Genomic DNA, 12,782 nt, shown 5'->3' on the forward strand with positions numbered 1-12,782 from the left:
GGCATGAAGAATGACAGCAGGCTTTGGCAAGCACATGGATCTATCCACATGAGGAGAAATCAAATGCTACTAAAATTTTTAGAAAAACAGAGCCAGTTGCAAGGAAGCATAAAAAACCAGTCAGAACAAAAAAAGCACACAAATGCAATGCAGCTAGGGGTGTTTACATCACTGATGTGGCAATTCATTTTGTGATTTGCAGTCTTACTTCCCCTTCTGTAGAGTCTACAGGATGCTCCACTTTGTCCAGCACATTGACATGATGACATCTCTCTATAGCTTATGTTAACAGAATTTAAAAAAAAAACACTTTCAGGATTAAGGCTGGTCACATCCCTGACACTGATAATGAAACAGGGAACATGACCCTTGCCCAATGAAATGGTGTATTTGAAGCCAAGATCTTTTGCTGGTGACACTCTTACACCTTGCCCCGCACATCCAGCCCGGGCTGGGGAGGTGCTGCCTGGCCGTGCTCGGGGCGGCTCAAGGGCTCTGGGTCTCATGGCAAACTGGCAGCTCAAACAGGGGGCTCAGGTGCTTCAGGCAGCAGCTGAGAGAACTGGGTCATGGTTTTAAACTAAGCCACTCCTGAATACTATCAAAGTCCTGCTCTTGGTACTGAAGTCCTTTGTTTTGATCTTGTTTTAGACTGAGGAGATGTCGCACCTGCAATGGACCTGCTTTCTGATGGCACAAGTCCAGGTTAGCATTAACCTGACTGCACTATGGCAACTTTCAGTTCTAAATGTGTTTATTTTTTATATTTCCTTGCTCCTAGGAGCTGGATTTTCCTTATTCTCTTTTTTTTCTAATTATGTTAGTTAGCTTTCAAGGGCATATTTATTTATTTTGAAATGAACTGAAATGTTATTTTATTTTTACTCACTTCTCCAGTTAATTTCTTTTATTACCAAAAATATTGCTGACTAAAGATTCCAAAGATGTATGTTTGTTGCTAACCAAAAAGACAAGCTACAGTGAAAAATCATCCACTGTAAGTTATTAAATTATACAAAGACCTTTTCCCTCCCCTTCCCTGGTGCAGAAGAGGTTTTCTCCAGCTTCAGGCAAAGCCCTCCTGCTCTCAGTTCTCTCTGATGCTTCCAGATGAAAGGCTGTCACTAGCCCTTCCACATTCCAGCTTCTTCCCTGACCTATCCTACAGGGTTTTGTCCTCCTCTGACTTCTCTGAGGAGCATCCAGCCTCGAGCTCCCACTGCCTATCAGAACAGGCAGCCTGTCCCCATGTACACATGCTTCAAGCATGGGTGGCAACAATTAGCAAGTTACTACAGTAGCATTTAATGTAAACAGCAAATGAGGCACAGTAGCAAGCACCATCACAGACAAAAAGACCAAAAACACCATAAAGCTGCCAGCTGGGACCATGCTGACAGACAGCCCTTCCCTTCAGCCGAGAATCACAGCTACATTATGCTCCAAACTGCGACTGAGGCTCTGCTCACTCTTCTCCTCAACATTTGTGATCATTCCCAGCCGGCTGCCCCATTTTTACCTGGCAAACCACAGAGCAGTTTCACCAGGGAAAACACTGGCTACCAATACAGGCTGTAGGAGGAGGGACAATGCTGGCTGTTTAGCTTTTAAAGAGCTCCTCAGCTTCCAGCTCCCATGCCAGCCCTTTACAGCAGGTGAGGTTTGGAAGAGAGTGAGGAAGCAGGGAGACCTGGAGGCTGCAGCCATCAGCCCGGTCCCTCCCACCCCTTTCTGCTCATCCTTCAGCTCTGGTGTGGCCTTTGGGATTCCTCAGGGGAAAAGCACCAATGGACAAATTTTCAGTGGAGAGGCACAGCATTCATGAAGGGCATAGAGGGAGGGAGGGAGGGAGAAGAGGATCAGTGACAGGGATTCAAGGAACAAACCCTCTTGACCCACATACCTCCTTCACTGTGTGAAGGCCTACAGAAGAGCTCACAGAGCCTAGGATTTTGTGGGGAAAACTCAGAGACAGAAAAATATGGACTTTGATCTGGCAGTCCAAGTAGTCCAGACTATGAGTGAGCTCTTAAAAGTCATCCATCTTGATCCAACAAAAGGCAACTTTAAAACGGAGGCAGGACAAATCTTACTGAAAGTCCTGCACAGATGTGTTTAATAAGGGATGGAATCACAGCCATAAAAGAGCACACTGCAAACCACTTCTCTGGTAAAGAGAAGATATAAACACCAGAGACTAATTTTCATGTACAACAGACAGACAGGAAACAAGGTTATGAGATACATCAGGTCTAATCACAATTCTGATATGCAATTCACCTAAACTCAAAAACATAACTGCCAAAATCTCCCTGTACACTCATGACCAAACCCTCAGAGTTTTGCTCCTGTAGAATAGCAGCTGCATGACTGGCAAGACTTTGCTAAGAACCACCATGCTGAGAAACCTGATAACTGTTTAGTTCATCAACTTCTTTAAAATAAATATTCCTTATAGATTGATAAATAAAATATATTAGCTGAGACAGTTGGGTAACTAGGCTTTGTATAGCACATAACAAGGAGAGCTCAAAAGTTTGGCTCTGTAACTGTTCTCCTTTTTCTCTTCTACCTGCAAGGCCTCCCATTCCCTCTGTAACCAACACGCACACAAGATGATTACAAGAAGAGATGAGGTTTATTTCTTTTTCATCTGGCATAAGAAAATGCAAGAGATGAAAAACACCAAAGCCTCTTGACTGACCTAAACAAGTGCCACTGTCAAAGCAATGCTGGCTTACACAGAAAGAGAGCTTTCTGTTCACAGCAGAATGCAACAATGGGAGCAGTGCTGATAATTAGTGATTTTTGATCCCTGCTATATTGCATGAAAATTAACTATCTGTAATGTTTCTCTATGGCATGATTTAGACAAACAGCTGATGAAACCTTCCTCACTTGTACCCAAAACACAGCTTTGTTCAGGATTTTATTATCACTGAAATGTTTCTCCAACTTAGAATCTCAGTTATGTTGCAGGATAGAATAAATGCTCGAGGTGACAGCAGGTCCATTCAAAGAAGCAGATGATCAGACATGTTTTACAGTCAGAAGAGAAATCTGAATAGAGACATCTCCCAGCTAGTCCTAACTCTATTAAAAAGTTCAAATGTATAAAATATAATGCTTGGAAAGTTCTCTCTGAATCTCCCCTATGATGCTGAGAAAATAAAATCAAGTCATATTGCTCTGAAATTCTATTTTTGCCACTGCTGACATCCCAAACTTTGTCAACAAGAAGACTACAAAATCCTCACCCTGGTCCTCATTTCCAGCAGACAGGCTCACAGCCCAGTCAAGCAACACAGCAATAATCTCTCTTCCACTGAGAATACTTTTATTCACAAGGCAAAAACTGGAGTTAGACTTTTAGGTAGTGGGCAAGGCACTCGCAAAGTGAGCAAATCTATTTTTGCTCATAGAACTAATTTAATGTTTAAGTGCAACAAAAACACTAAATTAGCCATGAAGATCATGCATATCCAACGGCTTTCACCAGACATGACTGTGACCCAGGCCTCTAAATACAGAAATATTTCAGTCATAAGGAATCAACTCTATTATTTTCTGCTTCATCAGATATGATGTTTCCTTTTGACCAGCCATAGAAATATAATTTCTATTATAATAATTAAACATTTATTAAAATACTATATATTTAAGTGTTAATATATGGTCTCTCTCAGTAATAAAATATGGAATACTCTTTTTATCTATGCTATTTAGATCTCAAAACTTAAAGGAAAAACATTCATGCTCAAAATAGATCAATGTACAGCACTAGGTCAGAAATAGCATCTCTTGATTAAAACCCCAAGAACTTGCTGTGAAACTGTACATTGATTAACAATTCACTTTTTCCTTTCATCCACATATTTTGTTTTCAACATCTGGCAGTGAGTGGAATACAAACCCAGATTATCTGACACTGAAGCAAAACTAGCAGCCTCAGTGTGTCCATCCTTCTGGCAGACTCCAGGTCCTGTCTGTCAGAGACAGATTGCTCTGTGTCTTGGGTCATTTCTTACGCATGCAGGGCACTGTAGAATGTCACGTTGCAATCCTGGGTGTTTCATGCCTGGTGCTTCATGCAGTTTCCTCTTTGCAAGTCTCCGTGTCTCTCTCAGTGAGGCATATGCACACACTTCCAAACAAATAAGCTGTGTTTTCAAAAAGATATTAAAGATGAGATTTAGAAGACTACACTGTTGTTAAAAGAAATGGCTAACACAGCCAAAAGAAATTCCCATTAAAAGTATGTTCTGAATTTTCATGTGAACATTTAAAGTTATTAAATATTAGCTGTTCACAGTAACATTTGGGATATTTATTTAGTCACAAATATGTCTTTCTCTGTGTACCAACAGGAAAGCAAGCACATGGACAAAAGGCTGAAGCTGAACTTGAGTTTTGCACTGCTGTGGGCTGTCCATGTGCAGTGCTGGGCAGATTGTGGCAGAAATGGCAGGAGCACCTACCTGCAGTCGTCCCCTCCAGCACTGACCACGTATCTGTCTCCACTTGTGAATCGAATGTTCGTTAAGTGGGCAGAGTGACCTAAAAAGCGTTTGTGTTTTGCCTGAAAAAAACCCCAGACAACAACAGAATGAGAGAGTCTAAATATTCTGTACCCTCCTAAATCAGAAAAGGCATGCATACTTTTATCTACCTTTTTATTGCATCACATGTTTATAATGTTCAAAAGGTATATAGTTATCAAATGTGAAAGATCTCCTGAAGGAGAAGCTCTATTGAGCTGCAATGCAGATTACACTGCCAGCCAATAAGAGAGCACTTGCAAATTGGAAAGAATGCTCAAGCTAACACAATAATATTAATTACATCTTGTCACATGACTAACTTCCAAGTTTTGTGTAAAATTCCTGACACTGTAAACCAATTATTTTCATTGCAACTGCGTGAGCAGTCTACCCTGTGCAGTCTCAAATCCTGAAAACTAACAGTGAAAACAAACAAAAAAACCCATTGTAAATTAAAATTATAAAAAGCAGTGAAACAATTCAACAGTGTTAGTGAAAAATCTGTAAACTTTATCCCTGAAGATCCACAGATGGGACTAAAATCACCATCTATCTTCCTCATCTGTCAAATGGATCAGAGATGTGGAAATTACTAAGGGCTTTGAGATTTTTCATTAGGCAGAACTATGTTAAAGCAGACTGGTAGACAATATTAACACCTTCAAGGGGTTATAGCAAGAGCTCCTGCACAAAATGGTAGGAGAACTCTGATGTGGAGCATGCCAAGAGACCATGGAGCTAAGGAGGTACTAAAAAGATACAAATTTAGAGAAGAAAATATTTCCATCATATGTCTTCTAGAGAAACATGACAAGATCCTAAAATCAACAGTACTTGTTGTAACCACGCAAAAACAAGTTCTTACAAATTTTTCAGGACATGGAAAGTCAAACAGTTTGACCATGCCAAAATCATCGCCTGTTACAAGATTGATTCCCGAGTGAGAGACACAAGCACAGTTCACATCAGCTTTTTCAGCATGCCTGGACCAGATTCCAATTACTTCATCCCCTAGAACACTGAAACAGAAGATCAAGAAATTCTTTTGAAAACCACAGCAAAAAAAAAAAAAAAAAAAGAGTCAGGTAATAGGAATCAGATCTCATATTCTAACTGGTTCTACAAAAATGCAATGTTTACATTTTATTTTCACACATGCACACCTTATATAGTTTTTATTCTGTAATTAATTTTTTTATCATCCCCTAATTGTGTACTGAGGGAATCTGCTCTGTACTGCCTTTTGCTGTGCTGCATTTAGGGGAGATGCTGCCAGAGCAGATGGGTGTGTTAAAAGAAAATATCTGACTAAAGGGATTAAATATACTTTTAAATAGTAGATGCTTCTCCTGGAAGTTCCAGGTGTTTAAACAGGTGTAAATACATGAATCCTTTACCTTGTCCAAGTAGCCCACGTTATTCTGTCAATCACAGCCTGGTCCACAAGCTGCTTTCCTGAAGGCACTTCATACACTTGCCTCTTGTAAGACCCCGTAGAGACCTTTGAGGTGACCACAGAGAATTTACAATACATTAACTTGTTTCAAAAGATGAAAATACAATTCCAGAGGGCTTTGAAAAGCATTTTTGTGACAGTTACTTTTTACTCCATAGAGTAACAGCTATCAAGAAAATTTAGTCAATGAGTTGAAAAATCTATACAAGCATAAAGCAATAGTAAGAAAGCACAAGAGATCTTAACATTTAAATGTCTAATTAGTAAAAAATAACTGAAACAACTCACATTCTGTACATATGTGTTAGTGCATCAAATAAGGCAACATAAAGTCCTATTTCTAAAAACTGACACACAGGTGTCCCTTTTGGGCTGTAAATATATTGATTTGATAAGGAGAGAAGCTTATTTCTCCTTTCAGATGCAAATAAAATATAGAAAGCATTTTGTATTTACTTTTTTTTTTATTTTTAGAAATGTCTTCAGCCCACCTATAGTTGGCAGTTGCAACACCATGATTTTGGTGCTGCTTCACAAAGTCTAGCACTAAAAGGACCTGCAATGCCATCATGCTGGTCAGAGAGACAAAAAATTTATAGATCCCCAGGCCCTGCAGAACTGACAGACTGTACTCCTTTCTCTTTTAAGACAGCCCATTAGCATCAGAGGTAAAAAGGCAGGGAGACACATCACAGGAGGTTTGAAATATCTCTCTCATTTCTTTGCTCCTTTTCTGTATTTGATCTCCAGGAAAACGATTCAAAACTAAAGGCATCCACTTACCACTACAGCAAAGTAAGTCTGATGTCAGCAACACACTCCAACACTCAGCTACAAAACTTAGAAGTTGTCAAAGGAGAATATTTGCAGAGTATCTGTCACCAGCATGTTTCCCATTCAGCCCCTTGAACAATTAATGACTGATACCTGGAGATAAGAGCTGTCAGCAGAGAAGTCCATCTGGATCACAAAACTTGGGATATCCTTGCAATAGCTGATTCGATTTAGTGTGGGACCCAAAGTCAGATCATAAAAATCCACTGCATTCTCACTGGAACCAACTGCTAGGTAACGAGAATCTGGGCTAAACCTGAACAGATAAAAGGGTTGCATGAACACAGGTTGGCACTTGAAACAGATTATAATATTTGAGAAGTGCAGAAATTTGCATTTCAAGTGTCTGCTATCCAGAACTGGAGGGATGCAAGTATTCAGTCTGCTAAGCAAAATAACATTTGAAATTAAATTTTTAGGGAGTGCATATCAAGCAGAAGGTGGCAACAATTTTGGTACAGATTAAGTGAACTGGTAACATCTCTTGAAAAACTCTGTTCATTATCTGATTTCGTGACCCCCTCATGGTCTAACAACTTGTGACATCCCTCTGATGATACTCTGACTCCCTTATGCTATACTTGCAAGGTTAAAAGCTGGAAAACTGAAGTGCTCTAACTGAAGAAATGCCAGAACTTCTAGATGAAATGTACTGAATAAAAAGATGTAAATTCAACCTTTTGTTTCCCCAATGTATCTCTGCACACTGGTTCTTTCTTCCAGTTTTCCTTTCTAGCCTTGAAACTCAGTAGCTTCCTGAGCTGAACAAGTCCCTCACAGCCACTTCTGTGTTACTGGAGAAGTTTCCTTATTTCTGTTGTCTCTGACACATACCTTGGGACAGCTTTCCAACTCCCATAACTCCTAGCAGAGCTCTTCTGCAAGGTCTCCCTTTGCTTGTATTTCTCTCCCATCACACTTTGCTCTCCAAAACTTTCCTTAGCTGATTAGAACCAATTTATCTCACAGAAAAAACAGTCTGTTCCTTCACTCAGGAAACAGAAACAAAATTTTACTTCTTACTCCTGTCTAACAAATGCTAACAAAGGGCAAACTGACAGACTGGCATTTTCATTATCTCTCACAATCCAGTCTTCATCTCCAAGTGTCTGATCTCATTTTACCTCCTAGGAGTCCCTTCCCTCAAGCATGTGGACCACACCACACCCTCGGTGTCACTGGCAAACCTGCTGAGGGACTCCATCCCCCTGTCCCTGCTGCCACCAGGATGCCCAACAGTGCCCACCCACCCCTGGGGAACCCCACTGCTCACTGGGGTCCACACCCCCTGCTGCTTTGATGCCATCTCTTATCTCCATGTACCTCCTCCTCTTTCTGTTTTGTTCCTGGTATAATCACACAAACTCCACAGTTCACTCATTGATTCCAGCTCTCTGCAATATCATTGCAATGTTTCCCAGAACACAGAGCTGTATTTTTTAAAAGCAAAATATTAGAGATTTCTAGCATACTACAATAGACCAGGAATAACATTTTCTGACCTGATATCTTGAATTGCTGATCTTCTGTCCCTTTTCTTCCCCCAAATTTTTAGAGAGGTCACAAGCAGGATAATAAACTCTCCATTCTTCATGCCAATAGCTACCATATCACCTTCCGGGCTGTAACAAACAGTACGAGCTGCATGTCCTAAGCTGACTTTGTTCAGCATCTTCTGTGAAGAAATAAAAACCCAGAACAGTAACTGTTACTATTTGTCCATAGTTTAAAAGCAATTTATCCTAATAGCTTGTTAACTTGCTAACAGCATTACATGGATTATTTTCAGAATACAATAAAAAACAAGTTTCAAGTCTGCAACACCATCACAAGTCTATTTTTTTTTTTCTCTAAACAAGTATTCTCTAACACATACCTTTTCAGCAATATCCCAGAGTCTTACTGTGCCATCTTCTGCAGCAGAAAGGAAAAAGTCTCTGGATGGATGTGTTGCTAGGCCCCAGATGGGCCCATCCATATGACCATTAATTAGAATGTTACATGCAGCATTTTTCTCTCCAACTTCAATTATTTCAGCATTTCTTGTCCCAACAAGAATTTTGCCCTTAAACAATAGTGAAAGAATTATCTCTGATAAAATACATTAACCTCTCATGATGAACAGTCATTAAAACATTATCTAGAGCTATAGTTCTGTCAAGAAAGTTTGCTTAGGTCAAGTTATTAAATAATCAAACAAAAATTATTTTTTAGACTCCTCTGAGTTATTAAAGTACAAAGCTCTGTAGATATCATGATGCTGGCTAAGTTGCTGCTTGTCATTTGATATTTGATATCAAAGTGTGAAAAGAAAATAAAAAAATAAATCCTTAATTAGTCTTCAATAAAAATATATATGGAATATTATCCTAAGAAAGACTGAGATCTCACAAACTACATGTTTTTCTGCCGCAATACCAGTTGCAGACACCTTCTAGCTTAGCCTTTAATTTCAAATACAAGCTAGGAGAGAAAGCAGAACTAATTGATTTGATATTCAGCAATCAGCCACAAATGATGAGCTGCGTTTTCCAGTCAGGCAGCTTTGTTTACCTTGCCTCTGCAAACAGAGCGCACGCAGTCTGTCATCTGGCCTGTCTCCAGCCGGAAGGCACGACACCGTTTCAGCTCCTGGTCCCACAGCTTGACTGCTCCTCCTTCCTTTGAACTGTGAAGACATCAGGAAGAACCATGACTACAACAGCTGCCACAAAAAGGACAATTAATAGATGAAAGAACTACATTATTTAATGTACTGTACACAAGACATTTTAGTAGGTTTTAAATTGTTTAAGATTCTGCTTGCCTGAACAGCTGATGTTAACATGCTGAGCCTCACAGCCCAGCAAAAAAAAAAAAAAATCCCAAGTCCTCACTGTTCTACTTTACAGAACAAGTTGAAAGAAGGGTGCTGCTCAGCTTAGTCTGAATGAGTAGCTCTGAGGGAATCTAGTCAGAACAGTTAAGCAGTTATCTTATTGTCAGAGAGGCAGAGATTTTCAAATTAGAGTTGAAAGAAACAGAAAATGAATGTATTTTACTTCTGTGAAATAAATAACAGAATATTTTCACTTCTGTGAAAATGTCACTATTTTCACTGCTGTAAAATAAATTACGCAGATACAGCAGAAAAGCCAAACAGCTAATAGGTATTAATTATGCAAACACCAAGTATTTCCCTCCCACTTGCAAAAAAAACCCCTGATATTTCAGTATAGAACACATTAAAATTTAAAAAAAGTTTCTAAAAAGAAGATCATGTTTATTGAAACAGTGATAAATCTGGCATCTCTAGTTGAGCTGGGACGTGTCTTATCTGTCTTCATCCTCCCCTAACAGAAAAACAATGTTCCACAATATCCAGCCGCTTGTGTTACAGCTTTGATTACTGAATAATCTTACTAAGAACTTCAGAATGTTTAATCACAATTACTGATTTGTACTATTATTATTATTATTATTATCAATAATAATAATAAAAGAACTATAATGAATTATAAATTGATACTCCTTGCAATAATATATTCTTTGCTTCCCACTAGCACTGTTTTGACATATGATTGATCATTATACTCAGCAAGAAGATTTTACCAAAACAGGCTGGTGAACTGCAACTAAGGCAGAAAAAAGCATGCAGTCTTCCTAAATGAAAATTTGTTTTGCATACTGTCAATACTTCATTTTCCCACAGGAGATGAATTCTGGGTTCTTATTGTTATTCAATACTATTTGTTTCAGGCCAAATACCAATGATTAAGAGCTTCTGAAGCTAAGTGGTAGAGAGAACATCCTCCAAATAAAATCACAACAACGTTTATAAATAGTAGAAGGAAATATTTCAAGCACAGAAGTAAGTAAGTTTTCTGTTCAGTCTGAAAAGACAAGTGGCCTGTGTCCTGGCAAATGTGGCACTATCATGTCATCAGATGGAGTGTATTACAGCTGAAGCATTTTCTGATCACTAGGAAGGCATCCAAAATATTAAAATGCTTGAGGAGATATTTTGCTTGCAACCCCAGGAACAAAGAATCTTGCTGTACCTTAGATTTGAGAAAAGACAGCTTGCCTCTGCCATCATAAGTAAGCAGATCTTTCCTTTGAAAGAAGTTGAGCATCATAGTGCTAGAAAATTTATCATTCATGTATTCAATCACATCTATGCAAATCCCTTGGGTTAACAACCTCAGTACATCTTCAGTACAACCCACAAGGACTAGGTAACTTTCTAGTGCTTAAAGCCAAATGGGTGTTGGAGCTAGAAAATCTATAAGGCCCCTTCCAACCCTAACCATTCCATGATTCTAAATTTCAGACTAAATGCTTTCTCTTATAATACATGGGAAAAATAGCTGAGTTGAAGCTCATATGGGGTTACCTGAGCTTTGGAGGTGGTGGCTGCTCTTTTTCTTAATACCTATCAAGGATCTGAAAGGGACTACTCTTCTACCTTTAATGTCTCAAATATAATTGATGGGATGAATCCAAACCACTTTTAAAGAGTAAACATGCATGCAGAAAAAAAAGAAAAAAGAAGACTCACGGCCTTTCTTTGCCTCCTGTAACAATCAAACCATCCCTTAGTGTGGTGTACATGGTGAAAACAGGTCCATTGTGAGCCTTGGCCACAATTCGTATCAACACATGATCTTTCCAAACACAAACATCTCCACTGATAGTACCTGTAAATGTCAAGTTATTCTGAAAAGGGGAAAAACATACTCATCATCTGATTCTGAGTAAGGCAGAAGAAAAACAGTCAGAAATAAACACCATTTGCATTTAGAGGCCAAATTGCTTTTGTTTGCTGCTGCAGAAGAGGAAACTGTGGAAGAGGCAATAAGGACCTCCAGAGAGGAAACACTGAGCTACCATACTCCTTCTTGAAGTCTGAAAGATGCTTTCCTGTATCTTGAAGAAAATCACTGCATTTCTTTTTGCAAGAAAAAAATGCAATGACTTTAGCTTCAGTCATATGGTTATCTATGCTTTCAGCCTATCAGGTGTGCAACATGTGGCAAAAATAGTAGAATACCACAGTAAGCACTGACATCCTACAGAAGCACACAAGCAGGCAATTTGCACCCCCTTGCTATATACATTGTGCTTGCAGTAACTATTGAGTTTAGGTGAAGAGACTCACACAATCACAGTAACCTTTAGTTCAGGAAGAAAACATTTTGAATTAGAATCAAAAGCTGCCTGTTCTTTACTTCTGCTTCCTGCTCTTGAAAGGTAATAAAAATAAATGTAATTACCTTTGAAACTAAAGTGCTATTTATTAGCATTCCAACAGAAACTGGTTATTGAGCAAAACTGGTTTTGAATCCTCAAATTCAGTATCATGTGTAGTATTACCACGTTTCCAGAGTATCAGTACACATGTGCTCATGTGGCACACTTTCCTTGACTGAAGTGGGTTGATGCTCTACACACTTTTTTAAGGGTGCGTGTGTGGCTCTAATAAAGTAAAAGAGGACTGGAAATGAAGATGAAAGCAGATCCTCAGACAGTCCTCACAGCATTATTGTTGGGATGTTTCCATCTTCTGCTTAGGAAGAGCTGAACGAGCTCCTCCTGACACAAAATCAAGAAGGGCACTCCCAGAACTGCTCCCTACAGAAGTATGGAAAACACCCCAGGTTTGACTTTATTCACTTTGCAGCTTTTCAGAAAAGCCCTGGAAGCTCTGCATCCTCAAACCTCACACCAAACTTCAGGCCACACAGCATACAGCTGATTCTCACACTAAGAACCTGTCTCTTCCTAAGAAAGTTTACAGAGGTTTCCCAAACCCCCGACTAATGCCTGGGCTGGGAAGCAATAACAGTTATCATTTGGAAAATATCTTCATGGTCTTTAAGACCTTCATATAAATCACAGAGACACCTCTGTGTAAAAGAGATACTGTAGCAAAAAAAGGCAACCACAGCCCAGTTAGAGTTTCAAAAATC

The 12,782-nt window shown here is 39.2% G+C and overlaps 1 protein-coding gene across 1 annotated transcript in view; it reads right to left on the minus strand.

The window, feature by feature from the left end:
• Window positions 1-3,316: 3,316 nt before the first annotated feature.
• EML5 (EMAP like 5) overlaps window positions 3,317-12,782 on the minus strand; it is a 91,652-nt gene continuing 82,186 nt past the window's right edge. Inside the window, exons 34-42 of the mRNA XM_059850116.1 lie at window positions 11,372-11,529; window positions 9,385-9,499; window positions 8,708-8,896; window positions 8,334-8,506; window positions 6,925-7,087; window positions 5,939-6,042; window positions 5,407-5,560; window positions 4,479-4,579; window positions 3,317-4,160 (exon numbers count right to left, since the gene is read on the minus strand). Of these exons, the coding sequence (XP_059706099.1) occupies window positions 4,124-4,160; window positions 4,479-4,579; window positions 5,407-5,560; window positions 5,939-6,042; window positions 6,925-7,087; window positions 8,334-8,506; window positions 8,708-8,896; window positions 9,385-9,499; window positions 11,372-11,529 (1,194 nt within the window). The 3' untranslated portion in view covers window positions 3,317-4,123. The remainder of the gene's footprint in view (window positions 4,161-4,478; window positions 4,580-5,406; window positions 5,561-5,938; window positions 6,043-6,924; window positions 7,088-8,333; window positions 8,507-8,707; window positions 8,897-9,384; window positions 9,500-11,371; window positions 11,530-12,782) is intronic.

This window comes from Haemorhous mexicanus, chromosome 6 (assembly GCF_027477595.1).
Source record: "Haemorhous mexicanus isolate bHaeMex1 chromosome 6, bHaeMex1.pri, whole genome shotgun sequence".
Lineage (NCBI taxonomy): Eukaryota > Metazoa > Chordata > Aves > Passeriformes > Fringillidae > Haemorhous > Haemorhous mexicanus.